This window comes from Oncorhynchus mykiss, chromosome 15 (assembly GCF_013265735.2).
Source record: "Oncorhynchus mykiss isolate Arlee chromosome 15, USDA_OmykA_1.1, whole genome shotgun sequence".
NCBI classification, from domain to species: Eukaryota; Metazoa; Chordata; class Actinopteri; order Salmoniformes; family Salmonidae; genus Oncorhynchus; species Oncorhynchus mykiss.
In genome coordinates this window covers 23,350,400-23,369,284 of record NC_048579.1, presented here as the reverse complement: position 1 = coordinate 23,369,284, position 18,885 = coordinate 23,350,400, and the positions used below count along the sequence as shown (strand labels likewise).

At 43.8% G+C, this 18,885-nt stretch overlaps 1 protein-coding gene across 2 annotated transcripts; it reads right to left on the bottom strand.

Annotated features, from left to right (window-relative positions):
* Nucleotides 1-472: 472 nt before the first annotated feature.
* On the bottom strand, nt 473-18,877 carry LOC110489828 (protein adenylyltransferase SelO). 2 transcript variants are annotated; one of them, XM_036944081.1, is made up of 19 exons: nt 18,354-18,877; nt 18,124-18,239; nt 17,843-17,971; nt 17,640-17,704; nt 17,464-17,520; nt 17,053-17,151; nt 8,750-8,817; nt 8,073-8,160; nt 7,763-7,832; nt 4,684-4,756; nt 4,333-4,416; nt 3,466-3,595; nt 3,230-3,274; nt 3,042-3,123; nt 2,788-2,880; nt 2,487-2,566; nt 1,795-1,838; nt 1,515-1,594; nt 473-1,344 (listed from the first exon to the last, which is right to left on the bottom strand). In XM_036944081.1, exons 1-19 carry the CDS (start codon nt 18,574-18,576, stop codon nt 1,222-1,224), a joined length of 1,749 nt encoding a protein of 582 aa, XP_036799976.1. In that variant the 5' UTR covers nt 18,577-18,877; the 3' UTR covers nt 473-1,221. The 2 variants fall into 2 exon arrangements, with proteins under 2 accessions (XP_036799976.1, XP_021418447.2); XM_021562772.2 differs by having other exon boundaries at nt 18,124-18,242; nt 18,354-18,876.
* Nucleotides 18,878-18,885: the final 8 nt, after the last annotated feature.

Below are 18,885 nucleotides of genomic sequence, written 5' to 3'. Positions count from 1 at the left end.
CAAAATGGGAGGAAAAACTAGCCACTGTCATTTCTGTTGCAGACTGGGAGGATGGCCACACCTGCTCAAGTACCTTGATCTTGTCTGATACATTTCAAGATCTTACAGATTACATTATTCCAAAACTAAGCTGCATAGGCTATTTCCTGATACCTCCCCTATGTGATATGTCATGCTGTGGAGGGTACATTACTCCACTGCTTTGTCCTATTCTCTAACCTGCATGGTTATTGGTCTGGAATTTTTAGGATCCTCTCTGAATTTCTGGAGACTTCAATTGACCCAGACCTGCCTCTGATCATACTGGGAGTCTCAAACCCTAAACAGATTAACCAAGCCCCAACAAGTGTATCTCATTTTGGAAAAAAAGGAAGTTCTCTCTACCAAATTATGGCTCAGTGATTTGGTAAACACTTTACACAGAATTTAGTATATTCTGAGCAATAAATTACTCACATTTGATTGTATATACTTGGGAGGACTGTGAGCGGGAGCTTCTGCCCTCTTTTTATTTGTATTTTCTACAAAGTACCTATACACCTTGTGTTCAATAACATTTGCTGGTAAAGGGCTAAGTCCCACATGGCACCAAATTCCCTAGGGGGCGGGGTGTATTTTGAAAATAGCAAAAGGGAAAATACGTTTTACACTATCAAATGCTTAAGATTCACTCTAATCTGTCATAGGGTATAATTTAACAAATGGACCCATATCTGTTTAATAACCACAGAATGTAGACACATGCAGTTTTCATACATATAGACAGACTGGTATGGTGATGGATGAGGTTGAAAAGTGGAAGCATTTCCTCAAGGCTAGAGTATTACTGTTTAAATGCGCCTTGGAGGGGAGAAAGACTGTTTTCTAAAAAAAATGAAAGGGTACTGTTGCTCAGCATGACTGTATTATAAATGAAATGTCATTACATTTTGTGTTTGCAAAATTGCATCTGTGCCTTTTCCTTTATCTTGAATCACATGAGGTCAGCAATCAGGGTTCTGGTCATCCAGCAGTTGCATGAATGTTTTTTTTTGTGCACTGAACTAAATGTATAGTTCCACCACGATAGCTAGAAAGATAATTGTGAAAAGCCAAACATTGGCTGCTAAACAATGCAGATACTGGTTATCCTGAACGACGTGTTCAAGAGAAATGTTTTGCACTGAACACATTCTGAATACACTGCAAATATATGTCCTGTCATTGGGGCAGAGGCATCCCTCATGAGGAACAGCTGACATTTAACCCCTGGGCCCACCATGGGGGTTGTGCTGCATAACCAGCCTCCTCTGCTGCGTCCTGTGTGAGGTAGGGTTGTGCCAGTATCCGCTGCAGCAGCTCCACCTATTGATCAGAGTACATAGTAAGTAAAGGTAATCTTATGGTTGTTTTAAATGTGGCAGGTACTGTTTTAGTCCAGTGCAAAATAGTGGCAGAATCAAGTACTAATGTTTTGCCTGTTTGCATCCTACGTACAATACAACCTGTATTTCAATGTAGTTCAAACAATTTACCTCTGAGAAATCATTCCCCTCAGCCTTCCGTATTGCAGACTCTGCCATCCAGTTTCGCAGCACGTATCTGGGATTGATCCCTGTGGAAAGTTTGATCATCTCAGATGTAAATGGTTTATTTCGTTCTACCAAGCAACAAACTCAATAACAAACAAGATTATTTGCAAAGGTCCCCTTTCTTCCTTGCCCTTATTCAGTAGGAGAGGACTGCATAATCAGTCAGAGGACTGGAGCGTGCTTATTGGGTCAATCTGTCGGCGTTCCCGAGGCGACTGCTTACTTTTCATCCTGTGTTGACGATCCTCATCAGAATCACCTCCCTGCCTGAGCCATTAAAAACAAAGAATCAATCATCTGACATTATGCCATGAATCTGTGAGACTAATGTTAATCGAGCCAGTTAAATGATAGGCAGAAATAAAACATTTGCCCTAAAGAGACATACCCAAATGTAATTACTTTTCCTGAATGGCCATAAACAATAACTGGTAATTTTGCATAGTTTTAGAAGGGTCTGGAACTCTCCTTTCTGGTAAAAAGTTATACATTGCTGAGGTGTACCCACTTTAGAGGACACAAGCTCAATGACATTGCATCAATAATATGAAAAATCATAAAAATTCTTCCAATTCAACAAAAGTTGGGCAATGGGGCTAGAAATGACAAATGCTTTCAAAATATAGTACCAATCAAACCACTTACTAGAAGATTTCACATTTCTTAACTAAAATAAATATGATCATACTTAGTGACGGTACAATATCGGCACTATTTTAAAACATGGGACCCGACGACGTTCACAGAGCGTTTTGTAACCCGAAATGTCAGTTGGAAGCGTTGCAGAACTGCTCAAAGTCCCCCAAATATGGGACACAGTTGAGTAATGAGTCATCAGAATATTTGGGAGAAACTAAGGTCATAAAAAGCATATTAACCAAATGTATGATAACAGTGCATTCCTATTGTACATACCTTTTTAATCTATGCAGATACATGCTGACCCACTCGGGGTACATCTTATGCGAAGCCAGGTTCTGCAGGGCCCACATCACCTAACAGGGATGAAAGAGGAGAGGACTTTAGTTCTTTAAGGGGCAATCTGCAAATTGAAAAACAACGCATCTTCAGGAATCAATGGCTATATATATATATCTAATTTAAAAAGTCCAAAAATGGATGTAGCAATTGCAGATTACCCCTATAATGTAGTTGTTAGTCAGTAGTATATTCTCTTGTGATTGTTTGTAGAGGGTTAATAAGCAATATGTATGACCTGTAAGTTGGACATGTTGTGAAGCTGCTGCATTGAGGCTTCACTCAGCTGTCTGAAGGTCATGGTGAAGTCTGCACCTGTCTCCTCCATCAGCTGAGGAGGATGAAGCCAATCAGAGACACAGGAGAGAGAGAAAGACAGCCAATAAAATGCACTGGACAGGGACAATATTCCAACATCAGGTCAAAGGGTTACTCACAGGGTCAGAGATGGACACACACACACACGGAATCTTAGAGCAATGAACCACTTGCCTTAAGCAGAAATGCAATGAGATATTCATCCTCCTCCTCCTCGCCAAGTAAATCTAACTTTGCCTTGAACAGTTTGTGAAACCTGGAATAATAAAGTTGAACATAATATTTGGAGGAAAAAGGAAACTTACAAACCTATTCAAATGCACACAGAGAAATTGAGAGAGAGAGAGAGGGAGATAAATTACCTCATCTGGTATATATGTGGGTACCCTTTCAGTACTAGCCCAGCCCTTAAAAAAACAAAATAAAACAATGTACTGTCACAGTGTACACTCCCCAACATCCTCTGACAAACAAATGTCATGGGAAAGTAATGATGTACTTTTCTGACGTGCAAACCGATATCACATTTCAGAATTGGTTAAAAATAAATTGGGGTTATACTTGTCAGAACAGTTCGTATAACCCTTCCCATGCTTACCCTTGCCTCTGTTCTATGGTCAGCACTGGAGTTAGGGCTTCTAGGAGTTTCTCCAGGTTGAACAGACCAACATTGGCCTGAGCTCCGATACTGTACCTCCCCTCCTCATCAGATGTGTTGGGGACAAAATCTGAAAATATCAGCTTCCTACTTCAACACTAGTGATTCAAATTCCAAAAAGCACTTCTCATTGCAGGTGTGTGGTAAAATGACGACCTCTTCAAAGAAAAAATAAACCTGCACACTACTCATCACTTATTTGATTAAAGCTTACATGATATGTGATACCTAAACATTAAAGGGGTACTTCGATTCATATCCACCTCCCCAGAGCCAGATAAACTCATCGATACCATTTTTATGTCTCTGCATTCAGTATGAATGAAGTTAGAGGTAGTTTCGCGAGCCAATGCTAACTAGTGTTAGCGCAATGACTGGAAGTCTATGATATCTACAAACACGCTAGCAGTTACCATAGACTTCCAGTCGTTGCGCTAACGCTAGTTACACGCGTATGGTAACTGCTAGCGTGTTTGTAGATATCATAGACTTCCAGTCATTGCGCTAACACTAGTTGGCATTGGCTCGCGAAACTACCTCTAACTTCATTCATACTGAATGCAGAGACATAAAAATGGTATCCATGAGTAAGCTAAAGTCAGCTTTAATCAAAATAAGTGATATGAAGGCTTCTCTTCACTTCTTCGCTACTGTAAAAACAAATCGGCTACCAACAGGCATTCTGTTCAACATATGAAAAAGAAATAGAAACCTGTAGGTACAAAACGACAGAAACAGTGGGCCAATATGAATAACATTAGATATCAATATGTCCGGAAAGGGCAGTATATGCATGAATGTACATACTTGGGTTGTAGGCTTCCATAAAGCCAAATGGTCCGTAGTCAATCGTGATAGACAGTAGGCTGAAGTTATCAGTGTTGCATACTCCTGTTAGGGTAATGAAATACTATATAAAACACAAAAGTTAACCACCGTACAGTGTGAACAGAATGGAATTGTGTGCATACTGCATGTTAGAATAGTGCCATTTCACAGATTCGTATTACTCATAAATCACTAAGAAGAGTGTATTTGGACTTATAAACTGCTCCTAATATCGTAATTGTGACCGATAACGCCAATATCAAATTTGATTGGATTCAAGTGCATTATTTTTCTGAAGTGCAGTAATTTGTCATAAGAAGTACCACTCACCATGCGCAAAGCCAATAGACATCCACTGGGCAATGAGGTGAGCGGTCTCATTCACAACCCTGGAGTAAAATATCTGAGGCCACACACAACAAAAATCAGCATGCACAAAAATATACAGATTGACACATGTTCAGTATAAAATATTTAATGTTTGAGCATTATATACTTAGATCATTGATCCGGTAAGTAGTAGTTAAGTAGTGTACAGTGTGGCAAAAAAGTATTTAGTCAGCCACCAATTGTGCAAGTTGTCCCACTTAAAAAGGTGAGAGAGGCCTGTAATTTTCATCATAGGTACACTTCAACTATGACAGACAAAATGAGAAAAAAATTCCAGAAAATAGTAGGATTTTTAATGAATTTATTTGCAAATTATGGTGGAAAATAAGTATTGGTCAATAACAAAAGTTTATCTCAATACTTTGTTATATACCCTTAGTTGGCAATGAGAGAGGTCAAACGTTTTCTGTAAGTCTTCACAAGGTTTTCACACACTGTTGCTGGTATTTTGGCCCATTCCTCCATGCAGATCTCCTCTAGAGCAGTGATGTTTTGGGGCTGTTGCTAGGCAACACGGACTTTCAACTCCCTCCAAAGATTTTCTATGGGGTTGAGATCTGGAGACTGGCTAGGCCACTCCAGGACCTTGAAATGCTTCTTACGAAACCACTTCTTCGTTGCCCGGGCGGTGTGTTTGGGATCATTATCATGCTGAAAGACCCAGCCACGTTTCATCTTCAATGCCCTTGCTGATGGAAGGAGGTTTTCACTCAAAATCTCACGATACATGGCCCCATTCATTCTTTCCTTTACACAGGTCAGTCGTCCTGGTCCCTTTGCAGAAAAACAGCCCCAAAGCATGATGTTTCCACCCCCATGCTTCACAGTAGGTATGGTGTTCTTTGGATGCAACTCAGCATTCTTTGTCCTCCAAACACGGCGAGTTGAGTTTTTACCAAAAAGTTATATTTTGGTTTCATCTGACCATATGACATTCTCCCAATCTTCTTCTGGATCATCCAAATGCTCTCTAGCAAACTTCAGACGGGCCTGGACATGTACTGGCTTAAGCAGGGGGACACATCTGGCACTGCAGGATTTGAGTCCCTGGCGGCGTAGTGTGTTACTGATGGTAGGCTTTGTTACTTTGGTCCCAGCTCTCTGCAGGTCATTCACTAGGTCCCCCCGTGTGGTTCTGGGATTTTTGCTCACCGTTCTTGTGATCATTTTGACCCCACGGGGTGAGATCTTGTGTGGAGCCCCAGATCGAGGGAGATTATCAGTGTTCTTGTATGTCTTCCATTTCTTAATAATTGCTCCCACAGTTGATTTCCTCAAACCAAGCTGCTTACCTATTGCAGATTCAGTCTTCCCAGCCTGGTGCAGGTCTACAATTTTGTTTCTGGTGTCCTTTGACAGCTCTTTGGTCTTGGCCATAGTGGAGTTTGGAGTGTGACTGTTTGAGGTTGTGGATAGGTGTCTTTTATACTGATAACAAGTTCAAACAGGTGATTAATACAGGTAATGAGTGGTGGACAGAGGAGCCTCTTAAAGAAGAAGTTACAGGTCTGTGAGAGCCAGAAATCTTGCTTGTTTGTAGGTGACTAAATACTTATTTTCCACCATAATTTGCAAATAAATTCATTAAAAATCCTACAAATCCTGGATTTTTTTTCTCATTTTGTCTGTCATAGTTGAAGTGTTCCTATGATGAAAATTACAGACCTCTCTCATCTTTTTAAGTGGGAGAACTTGCACAATTGGTGGCTGACTAAATACTTTTTTGCCCCACTGTATCTAAGCCTAAATGTCAATTATTAACAAAGCTCAAAGGCAAATTAGACCATTGGCCAAGATGATGAAGAGAGGTTCAGAAATAATTAGAGGCACTTTATTGTTTGAGTATTCAGGTCATTCATTTCCAATGCCCAGCGTGATAGAGTCACATCAGTCCTAGAGTGAGCTACAATGCCTTCGGAATAGTATTTAGACCCCTTGACTTTTTCCACATTTTGTTACGTTACAGCCTTATTCTAAAATGTATTACAAATGTATAAAACATTTTCCTCAGCAATACACACACATTACCCCATAAGGACAAAGCGAAAACAGAAATACCTTATTTACATAAGTATTCAGACCCTTTGCTATGAGACTCGAAATTGAACTCTCAGACCATGAGAAACAAGATTCTCTGGTCTGATGAAACCAAGATTGAAAACTTCAGCCTGAATGCCAAGCGTCACATCAGGAGGAAACCTGGCACCATCCCTACGGTGAAGCATGGTGGTGGCAGCATCATGCTGTGGGGATGTTTTTCGGCGGCAGGGACTGGGAGACTAGTCAGGTTCAAGGGAAAGATGAACGGAATAAAGTACAGAGAGATCCTTAATGAAAATCTGCTCCAGAGTGCTCAGGACCTCAGACTGGACGAAGGACAACGACCCTAAGCACACAACCAAGACAACGCAGGAGTGGCTTCGGGAGAAGTGTCTGAATGTCCTTGAGTGGCCTTGCCAGAGCCCGGACTTGAACCCGATTGAACATCTCTGGAGAGACCTGAAAATAGCTGTGCAGAGACGCTCCCCATCCAACCTGACAGAGCTTGAGAGGATCTGCAGAGAAGAATGGGAGAAACTCCCCAAATACAGGTGTGCCAAGCTTGTAGCGTCATACCCAAGAAGACTCGATGCCGTAATCACTGCCAAAGGTGCTTCAACAAAGTACTAAGTAAAGGGTCTGAATACTTATGTAAATGTTATATCTGTTTTTTGGGGGGGTTTCCGCAAAAAAAAAAAAAATTTTTGCTTTGACATTATGGGGTAGTGTGTAGATTGATGAGGGGAAAAACTATTTCATAACTTTTAGAATAAGGCTGTAACATAACAAAATGTGGAAAAAGTCAAGGGGTCTGAATACTTTCCCGAAGGCACTGTATGCTGTTGTTTTTACAGGTCTTTTCAACAGAGCATTAGTGTAACTAATAATGAGGTTTAGTTTTTCCCTCATGATTATAAAATAGGCCTATTGAAAATGTAGAAAAAACACAAACATTGAAAATAGACTTCTCATCACTCACCAAATACTTGCCTGGATCATTTGAATCAATGGAAGGAAAATGCTCCTGTATCACAAAATCCAACAGTTTCCTGAAAATGAAAACATTTCATGTCCAGAGTTAGAAAGATTCCCTATACACTCCAGCTGTCAATTTCACGGTGATCCATTTATAATATGTGTATTCTGATACAGTATGTCAATTCTTTGTTTCTGTATTATTTTGAATGTTATTATGTGTACACACCTGTCTATGATCTGAGCCCTTCACGAGGAAAGAAATAAGTCAAATAAATAGTTGTTCACAAAAAAGAAGATCTGTGTATGCTAACCTTAAAAGGTCAAATTCTTCAGCTTTAGCCAGAACCTCCAATGATCCGATCCGGAACCATGACGTGGCCAGCCGCAGGACAACCGCTCCTGGGGAGAGAGCATCCAAAGATTACGGCAGGAAGCGAAATATACATTTACATTTGAGTCATTTAGCAGACGCTCTTATCCAGTGCGACTTTCAGTTGGCGCATTCATCTTAAGATAGCTAGGTTAATCAACCACATATCTCATGTCACAGTAAGCACATTTTTCCGCAATAAAGATGCTATCAGCAAAGTCCTTGCTAGTAAGAAAAGACAAGTGGGAGTGTTAGTGCAAGAAAACATGGCTTGGCACACGCTTTGCAATATGAAGTATCATAACTAAAAATGTAAAAATCCCTGTGTCCAGCCGGGTCAAAATCCCTGGGTCAAACCAGTCAACAGTTCCAAATAACATACTGTAAAAATATATTTTTTTAAATACAAATATTTAATACTTTTAGGTTACACATTATTTACATGCTTCAGTTGATTAAAAAAATATGAACTTCCAAATAACATATTTAACCTATAAAAATCTATGAGGACAGTACAATTACGTCAATGTGTGCATGAGTCTGCACATTGAGTAGCAAAAGGGGAGGTTGCCCCTAAGATAGAGAGTAAGGACACAGCTGATCTTGTCACGCCCTTACCTCTCTCCTTCTTTACTTTTCCATTGTAGAACTGGTCCCTCCACACTGCCTCTTCACTTACAATAAGGCTTGGAGATAAAAGCAACACATTTTACAACAAAGAATAAACTGAAAAATGTCTGCATAGCAACCAACACTACCCTGGGGGATAGGTTTATGACAGTCATAAATACCTCTTCCCCCCTTTTTCCTCTCTCTACCCTACTGATGTTACATTTGCAAAAACCTTGATTAACATAGAAATTCTGGGAACATCAGAAGGTGGGGGGAAATGAACTATATTCTGGTAATCCGAACAATTGAACATATGCGGTGGTACTTAATGAATATGATGTCAGTTCGGTTGTCATCTGAGACATTCTCATCAATGATAAGATGACAAACTCTACAGTAGAAAGTCTACACATCAGACTTCTCGGATTCACATGGAATTGTCATTCAATTTAAATGTTCGAATATGAAATTATTCATGATGGGATGAAATATGATTTTAGTGTCATGTATTGTCATGTTGTGTCCTGTTCCTGTTCTTTCTCTTCACCCTGTCTCCCTCTGCTGGTCGTATTAGGTTACCTTTTCTTCCCCTCTTTCCCCCAGCTGTTCCTTGTCTTCTCTAACTACCTCGTTCACCCCTTTTCCCACCTGTTCCCTTTTTCCCTCTGATTAGGTCTCTATATCTCTCTCTGTTTCTGCTCCTGTCTTTGTCGGATTCTCGTTTGTGTTACTCATGCCTGAACCAGACTATCGTCGTGTTTGCTGCAACCTTGTCCTGTCGGAATCTGCCTGTTCATCTAACCTTGTCCTGTCCTGTCGGAATCTGCCTGTCCATCTGAGCCTACGTGTGTTTCGTCATTAAAGAAACTCTGTTTTGTTAATTCGCTTTTGGGTCCTCATTCACGCATCTGACAGAAGAATCCGACCAAGAATGGACCCAGCGACTTCGGATCCTCTCCACTCAGCCGTCGAGATCCAGGGAGCGATGCTAGGCAGACACGAGCAGGAATTGTCTGCTGCTCGACATGCCGTTGAGACCCTGGCCACCCAAGTCTCCAACCTCACAGAACAGGTTCACCATCTCCGCCTCGATCCACCGGCCACTTCCAGGGCTTTCGAATCTCCGGAGCCCAGAATCAATAACCCGCCGTGTTACTCTGGGGAGCCCACTGAATGCCGCTCGTTCCTCACCCAGTGTGATATTGTGTTTTCTCTCCAGCCCAACACTTACTCCAGGAGCACTGCTCGTGTCGCCTACGTCATATCTCTCCTTACTGGACGGGCTCGTGAGTGGGGCACGGCAATCTGGGAGGCAAGGGCTGAGTGTACTAACCAGTATCAGGACTTTAAGGAGGAGATGATACGGGTTTTTGATCGATCTGTTTTTGGGGAGGAGGCTTCCAGGGTCCTGTCTTCCCTATGTCAAGGTAATCGATCCATAACAGACTACTCTATTGAGTTTCGCACTCTTGCTGCCTCCAGTGGCTGGAACGAGCCGGCTTTGCTCGCTCGTTTTCTGGAGGGTCTCCGCGCAGAGGTAAAGGATGAGATTCTCTCCCGGGAGGATCCTTCCAGCGTGGATTCCTTGATTGAACTCGCTATTCGCATTGAGCGACGGGTTGATCTTCGTCACCGAGCTCGTGGAAAGGAGCTCGCGTTCTCCGTTGCCCCCCTCTCCGCATCACTACCATCTTCCTCTGCCGGCTCGGGTGCTGAGCCTATGCAGCTGGGAGGTATCCGCATCTCGACTAAGGAGAGGGAACGGAGAATCACCAACCGCCTCTGTCTCTATTGCGGTTCTGCTGGTCATTTTGTCACTTCATGTCCAGTAAAAGCCAGAGCTCATCAGTAAGCGGAGGGCTACTGGTGAGCGCTACTACTCCTGTCTCTCCTTCAAGATCCTGCACTACCTTGTCGGTCCATCTACGCTGGACCGGTTCGTCAGCTTCCTGCAGTGCCTTAATAGACTCTGGGGCGGAGGGCTGTTTTATGGACGAGACCTGGGCTCGGGAACATGACATTCCTCTCAGACAGTTAAGGGAGCCCACGGCCTTGTTCGCCTTGGATGGTAGTCCTCTCCCCAGGATTCAGCGTGAGACGCTACCTTTAACCCTCACTGTTTCTGGTAATCATAGCGAAACCATTTCTTTTTTAATTTTTCGTTCACCTTTTACACCTGTTGTTTTGGGCCATCCCTGGCTAGTTTGTCATAATCCTTCCATTAATTGGTCTAGTAATTCTATCCTCTCCTGGAACGTCTCTTGTCATGTGAAATGTTTAATGTCTGCTATCCCTCCTGTTTCCTCTGTCTCTTCTTCACAGGAGGAGCCTGGTGATTTGACAGGGGTGCCGGAGGAATATCACGATCTGCGCACGGTGTTCAGTCGGTCCAGGGCCACCTCTCTTCCTCCACACCGGTCGTATGATTGTAGTATTGATCTCCTTCCGGGAACCACTCCCCCCCGGGGTAGACTATACTCTCTGTCGGCTCCCGAACGTAAGGCTCTCGAAGATTATTTGTCTGTAGCTCTTGCCGCCGGTACCATAGTCCCCTCCTCCTCTCCCGCCGGAGCGGGGTTTTTTTTTGTTAAGAAGAAGGACGGGTCCCTGCGCCCCTGCATAGATTATCGAGGGCTGAATGACATAACAGTGAAGAATCGTTATCCGCTTCCTCTTATGTCTTCAGCCTTCGAGATCCTGCAGGGAGCCAGGTTTTTCACTAAGTTGGACCTTCGTAACGCTTACCATCTCGTGCGCATCAGGGAGGGGGACGAGTGTAAGACGGCGTTTAACACTCCGTTAGGGCACTTTGAATACCGGGTTCTTCCTTTCGGCCTCGCTAACGCTCCAGCTGTCTTTCAGGCATTAGTCAATGATGTCCTGAGAGACATGCTGAACATCTTTGTTTTCGTTTACCTTGACGATATCCTGATTTTTTCACCGTCACTCCAGATTCATGTTCAGCACGTTCGACGTGTCCTCCAGCGCCTTTTAGAGAATTGTCTTTTTGTGAAGGCTGAGAAGTGCTCTTTTCATGCCTCCTCCGTCACATTTCTCGGTTCTGTTATTTCCGCTGAAGGCATTAAGATGGATCCCGCTAAGGTCCAAGCTGTCATTGATTGGCCCGTCCCTAAGTCACGCGTCGAGCTGCAGCGCTTTCTCGGCTTCGCGAACTTCTATCGTCGTTTCATCCGTAATTTCGGTCAGGTGGCAGCTCCTCTCACAGCCCTTACTTCTGTCAAGACGTGCTTTAAGTGGTCCGTTTCCGCCCAGGGAGCTTTTGATCTCCTCAAGAATCGTTTTACATCCGCACCTATCCTTGTTACACCTGACGTCACTAGACAGTTCGTTGTCGAGGTTGACGCGTCAGAGGTGGGCGTGGGAGCCATTCTTTCTCAGCGCTCCCTCTCTGACGACAAGGTCCACCCTTGCGCGTATTTTTCTCATCGCCTGTCGCCGTCGGAACGTAACTATGATGTGGGAAACCGCGAACTGCTCGCCATCCGCTTAGCCCTAGGCGAATGGCGACAGCGGTTGGAGGGAGCGACCGTTCCTTTTGTCGTTTGGACTGACCATAGGAACCTTGAGTGCATCCGTTCTGCCAAACGACTTAATGCGCGTCAGGCGCGCTGGGCGCTGTTTTTCGCTTGTTTCGAGTTCGTGATTTCTTATCGTCCGGGCTCTAAGAACACCAAGCCTGATGCTTTATCTCGTCTCTTCAGTTCTTCAGTAGCCTCCACTGACCCCGAGGGGATTCTCCCTGAGGGGCGTGTTGTCGGGTTGACTGTCTGGGGAATTGAGAGGCAGGTAAAGCAAGCACTCACTCAAACTCCGTCGCCGCGCGCTTGTCCTAGGAACCTTCTTTTCGTTCCCGTTCCTACTCGTCTGGCCGTTCTTCAGTGGGCTCACTCTGCCAAGTTAGCCGGCCATCCTGGCGTTCGGGGTACGCTTGCTTCCATTCGCCAGCGTTTTTGGTGGCCCACCCGGGAGCATGACACGCGTCGCTTCGTGGCTGCTTGTTCGGTCTGCGCGCAGACTAAGTCCGGTAACTCCCCTCCTGCCGGCCGTCTCAGGCCGCTTCCCATTCCCTCTCGACCGTGGTCTCACATCGCCTTAGATTTTGTCACCGGACTGCCTTCGTCAGCGGGGAAGACTGTTATTCTTACGGTTGTCGACAGGTTCTCTAAGGCGGCTCATTTTATTCCCCTTGCTAAGCTTCCTTCTGCTAAAGAGACGGCACAAATCATCATCGAGAATGTTTTCAGAATTCATGGCCTTCCGTCAGACGTCGTTTCGGACAGAGGTCCGCAATTCACGTCTCAATTTTGGAGGGAGTTTTGCCGTTTGATTGGGGCTTCCGTCAGTCTCTCTTCCGGCTTTCACCCCCAGTCTAACGGTCAAGCAGAACGGTCCAATCAGACTATTGGTCGCATCTTACGCAGTCTTTCTTTTCGCAACCCTGCGTCTTGGTCAGAACAGCTCCCCTGGGCAGAATACGCCCACAACTCGCTTCCTTCGTCTGCGACCGGGCTATCTCCTTTTCAGAGTAGCCTCGGGTACCAGCCTCCGCTGTTCTCATCTCAGTTCGCCGAGTCCAGCGTCCCCTCCGCTCAGGCTTTTGTCCAACGTTGCGAGCGCACCTGGAAGAGGGTCAGGTCTGCACTTTGCCGTTATAGGGCGCAGACTGTGAGGGCTGCTAATAAGCGTAGAACTAAGAGTCCTAGATATTGTCGCGGTCAGAGAGTTTGGCTCTCCACTCAGAACCTTCCCCTTAAGACCGCTTCTCGCAAGTTGACCCCGCGGTTCATTGGTCCGTTCCGTATTGCTCAGATCATTAATCCTGTCGCAGTTCGACTTCTTCTTCCGCGATATCTTCGTCGCGTCCACCCGGTCTTCCATGTCTCCTGTGTCAAGCCCGTTCTTCGCGCCCCCGCTCGTCTCCCCCCCCCCCCCCCCATCCTTGTCGAGGGCGCACCCATCTACAGGGTCCGTAGGATTTTGGACATGCGTCCTCGGGGCCGTGGTCATCAGTACCTAGTAGATTGGGAGGGGTACGGTCCTGAGGAGAGGAGTTGGGTTCCCTCTCGGGACGTGCTGGACCGTTCGCTGATCGACGATTTCCTCCGTTGCCGCCAGGTTTCCTCCTCGAGTGCGCCAGGAGGCGCTCGGTGAGTGGGGGGGTACTGTCATGTATTGTCATGTTGTGTCCTGTTCCTGTTCTTTCTCTTCACCCTGTCTCCCTCTGCTGGTCGTATTAGGTTACCTTTTCTTCCCCTCTTTCCCCCAGCTGTTCCTTGTCTTCTCTAACTACCTCGTTCACCCCTTTTCCCACCTGTTCCCTTTTTCCCTCTGATTAGGTCTCTATATCTCTCTCTGTTTCTGCTCCTGTCTTTGTCGGATTCTCGTTTGTGTTACTCATGCCTGAACCAGACTATCGTCGTGTTTGCTGCAACCTTGTCCTGTCCTGTCGGAATCTGCCTGTCCATCTGAGCCTACGTGTGTTTCGTCATTAAAGAAACTCTGTTTTGTTAATTCGCTTTTGGGTCCTCATTCACGCATCTGACATTTAGCTTCTAAAATGTGAGAATTGGGTTTTCATAAGACAGGGCTCTGCTCAATCAGTGGCCCGCCCCTGTGAAGGGACATGGGCTATAAAAAATGTCAAACACGCCCTCCTCTCCCTTCCTATATAAACCCTTGACGACAATATAACCTCTTGTTCCGAGGATGTAGGACGACGGTCCTATGTCAGAATGGTTCAGATAATAACTACAGAACGAAGCCAACATCAGCGTGAGCTTTGGTTGCGAATGGTATGAACTTTGAACTCTTATTCACTACAGAAGTGATACCTCCTAGCTGAGTTGAGTTAGCAACAGCAGATGCAACGAGGGTTAGGAAGGAACAGAGTATCCCGTCTATCACCCAACGACGTTACTACAATTGACAACCAGAGACATTCTTCAAAGGACTCGGTTTGGCAACACGGCCTTCCATCTACCACCAACCTACCGAAGCGCAGCTCAGAGTAAATATTTATTGCATTTTCCTTTTCCAAATGGGCGGTAATTGAGAATGCATCAGATACTGTATTTACGATAGCACAGCTTCTCCCTGTGTCCCTCAGTCTTCCCGCTCTTTCACTCAAACCCAGCCCTCAAACCCAGCCCTTGTGTAACAAGCTGTCATATCTGTTCCGCCCGCTAGGGACGTTTTCCTTTATGACGTAATTTGTAATCAAGTTATGATTTAATTATGTGTATGTGTAATTCTGTGTGATTAGTTAGGTATTTAGTAAATAAATAATTAAACCCAATTTTGTATTGCTGATTCAAATTGTTAGCCAGGGTTTGTGCAGATAACCAAGAATTTACAACTTTCAGATGAGACTGAATTAAGACGACGATTGATATTGACTTCACTCATAGCCTGGTTCCTCTCTAGGTTTCTTCCTAGGTTTTGGCCTTTCTAGGGAGTTTTTACTAGCCACCGTGCTTCTACACCTGCATTGCTTGCTGTTTGGGGTTTTAGGCTGGGTTTCTGTACAGCACTTTGAGATATCAGCTGATGTACGAAGGGCTATATAAATACATTTGATTTGATTTGACTGCTACTGATGTAAAATATTACTAGGTCTTTAAGAGTTTATTTGGAAGATAACAGCTCTATAAATATTGTTTTGTGGTGCCCGACTCTCTAGTAAAAACATTTACATGATTAGCTCAATCAGGTGATATTAATTATTTTATAGAATAGCATGTCATATCACTTAATCCGGTAATAGCCAAAGACACGACACTACATACCTCCTCTTCCAAGTTTACATTGATCCCACACTCAAAGCTTAACCCAAAACATGCTTGACCCCTAGCTGTCACCAAAAGGATGATACCCAATTGAGCAACTGTCAACATGTCCAGTCTCACATTTATAATGGAACACTAGTCACTTTAATAATGTTGACATATTTTGTATTACTCATATCATATGTCGATACTGTATTCTATTCTACTGTATCTTAGTGTATGCTGCTCCGACGTTGCTCATCCAAATATTTATATATTCTTAATTACATTCCTTTACTTCAGATTAGTGTGTATTGTTGTGAAATTGTTAGATATTACTTGTTAGATATAACCTCACTGCTGGAGCTAGAAACACAAGAATTTCGTTACATCCGCAATAACATCTGCTAAACATGTGTATGTGACCAATAACATTTGATTTGATCTCAACCATGTTGAAACAGCTGATGGCTGGAACAGAAGAAGTGATCTGAATGATAACATTAAAGGTCCTTGAGTAGACCTAGGTTGAGTTCCTGCCCGACAACATTGCTGACGCATGCCAGACCTTATAACGCTTGGATAGATATTTAACATATCAGCTAACCACATCATATGATATAGCCACCTGCTGCCCGATTGCACAGTCAAAGACGTGGCAGTTAACAATTGGTTGATGCAATGCAACGCCTGCGCATATAGTCGGACAGGAACTCGGCCAGAGGAGGCTGGTGGGAGGAGATATAGGAGGACAGGTTCATTGTAACGGCTGGAATGGAACCAATGGAATGGTACCAAACACATGGAAATGGTACCAAACACAATGTTTCACTCCATTCCATTGATTCCATTCCAGCCATTACAATGAGCCCATCCTCCTATAGCTCCTCCCACCAGCTTCCTCTGAACTCAACCCTACTGTTGTATCTACCTGTCTGTTCTGTGTGTTGATGTTAGCAATCTAGGCCATCTGCACTCGCCTTTCATTGTTTATCCAATGGATTAGCCCTAGACTCTGATTCAAGTTAATATTAAAAGTTGCTTTTTTCTGAGAAAATCATAGACTACATTGTTGAGAATAGGCAGCAATCTAAAACAATGAAATCTGCATTGAATTGTGAACAATGAAGGGGTCATTTTGGTCTTGTGTTTTTATCTTCTGAGATTTTTGGATGGAGTGAGATTTATTTTGAGAGAGAAAGGGAGCTAAAACCATAGAGATAGGTACTCATCATGGATATAATCCGTTTTAGCATGGACATTGCCATTGATATTGGACATTGCCATCATCCACCGTTTTAAAGTTGTCAAGTAGACAACTGGGTGGGGATTCCTATGGGTTGTAGCATCAATGGCGCTGCCCATGCTGTCACAGATGGTATAATGGCACAGATGAGTTTTATCTATCTCTATGGCTAAAACTTTGTTTGAGTTGTATATCAGAGTGCTGTCTTGTATCAAACAATTGTATGGTAGGGTAGTGTTTGACAGACAGCAGTCAAAGCAGCTCATTGGCCTGGTTACCTGGCAGCTCTGCTAGTAGGAACACCCAGAAAGTGCATGGCCTCGCTGCACAGGAACTCTCTGACTGAGGAGCGGACCACAGCTCGGCCATCTCCTGACCTGTAGTACAACAGACAACCTTTCTCAGAAGGTTTTCTTGGGCCCAATCCCAAATCAACCCCTAGACCCTACGCACTTGTGGAGATCTGAAAGGATTTGTTGGGCCTAAGCAATACGGTAAAACTTCCTCCTAGCCTATCAGAGAGCAAGCTGGAACTATTACCAAATTGCTTAAATCCTCTCATATCTCCACAAGTGCATAGGACGTAGGGTCTAGGGGTCGATTTGGGATATGGCCTCACTGTTAGGTCAGGCTAGAAATGTTACACCTGTTGGTCATGGTCTATAAAAATATAAAAGTGTAGATTTGACCTTGAATATGGAGTCTTTCCTGAGCCTTTGAGCTGGAGTTCCCATCTTTCACCCTTTCTGTGAAAGAACACACACAAGATGACTCATGTGTACCCTGCTAGCAAAGCAGGTTGAAATGCTGTCATTACAACCTCAACCTTCTGTGCAGTCATGTATCCATTCCCAGTTCTACTGACCTGCTAGTATATTCACCAAGGAGATGTGCTCGGCCATCTCCTAACTGACCTGCCCAGTAGCCAAACTAAAAGAATAAAGAAAACATCACTAGTATTTAGTCATAAACAAGTAGGTTCTTCAAAGTTCAATGTGGAATTAGGAGGGACTAAGCAATTGATACAGAAAAAAAAGTGATGAAAATGGTATAGAGATGGTACAGTACCTGGTGACCCCCATATCTGTGTGTCAGAGGGCTGGATCCAGAAAAAAGTTTACCACCACTGAAGTACTGTAGGAAATCCTCTGACTGGGACACTGCAACATCTAGACCCAACATTCCCTCAATGACCTCCTGGAAAAACAAAGCTACATTAGAATATGTAGTAGCTCCTTCTATTAAGCTGTTATGACAGTGTTATAACACTTATTCTAGGTTAATTCACATCCATTGTAAACCACATTTCTTGACAATATCTAGTCCCTGGAAGTAATTTGCAAAATTACCTTTGAAACAGCCGCAAGTCTCAGAGGGCCTTTGAGTGGGGTTGGGTCAGACTCTGAAAAAATGCAGTTCTTCACAGAGCGAACAAAGATGCCATCCACTTGGTCAAGGGGGAAGGCTTCTGCAAGAAAAGTCAAACAAAGTTATTTACAAATATGTCTGATCATGCAAATAACTGTCAAAACTTTACTGGGCATTTGGTTGACAAAGAATGCAATTCTGAGGGATTTACCTAATAGCTTTTTACACGATAGTTTGAAGTGGTCCAAATCGTGCAAGTGTTTCTCCACACTCTTGTTGAAGTTGAAAGCATGAATGTAGTGTTGTCGGTCTGACATAGTGTCAGCAGGACCGTGACAGTTTTCAATAGTATCACAATAGTCCATACATGCAGACATGATGATTAGGTTTGCCATACCTAAAAGAACATAGCTTGAGGCACTGTAAATAACCATTATTGCAACTCAAAATTACCTAGCTAGCAAAACTGACAGCTGATTGCTGGCTACAACGTCACCATTAGTTAACTCTCTGATGAGATCCATATGTCATAAGAGACTATCAAGTTTCTCAACTATCTCGCGCATTCCTCTTTTTGCGGCACCTGACCATCACTATCACATAAGACATTAACTTTACAGTGAGACAGTGGCATACTCTCTACTAAAGCAGGTTACAAGACAACAAAACAGGGATTGTTTGTTGCTGTCGAATATTTCCTGATTTCTAAAACGTCATGACGTCAATCAACGTAATTTGAGTTC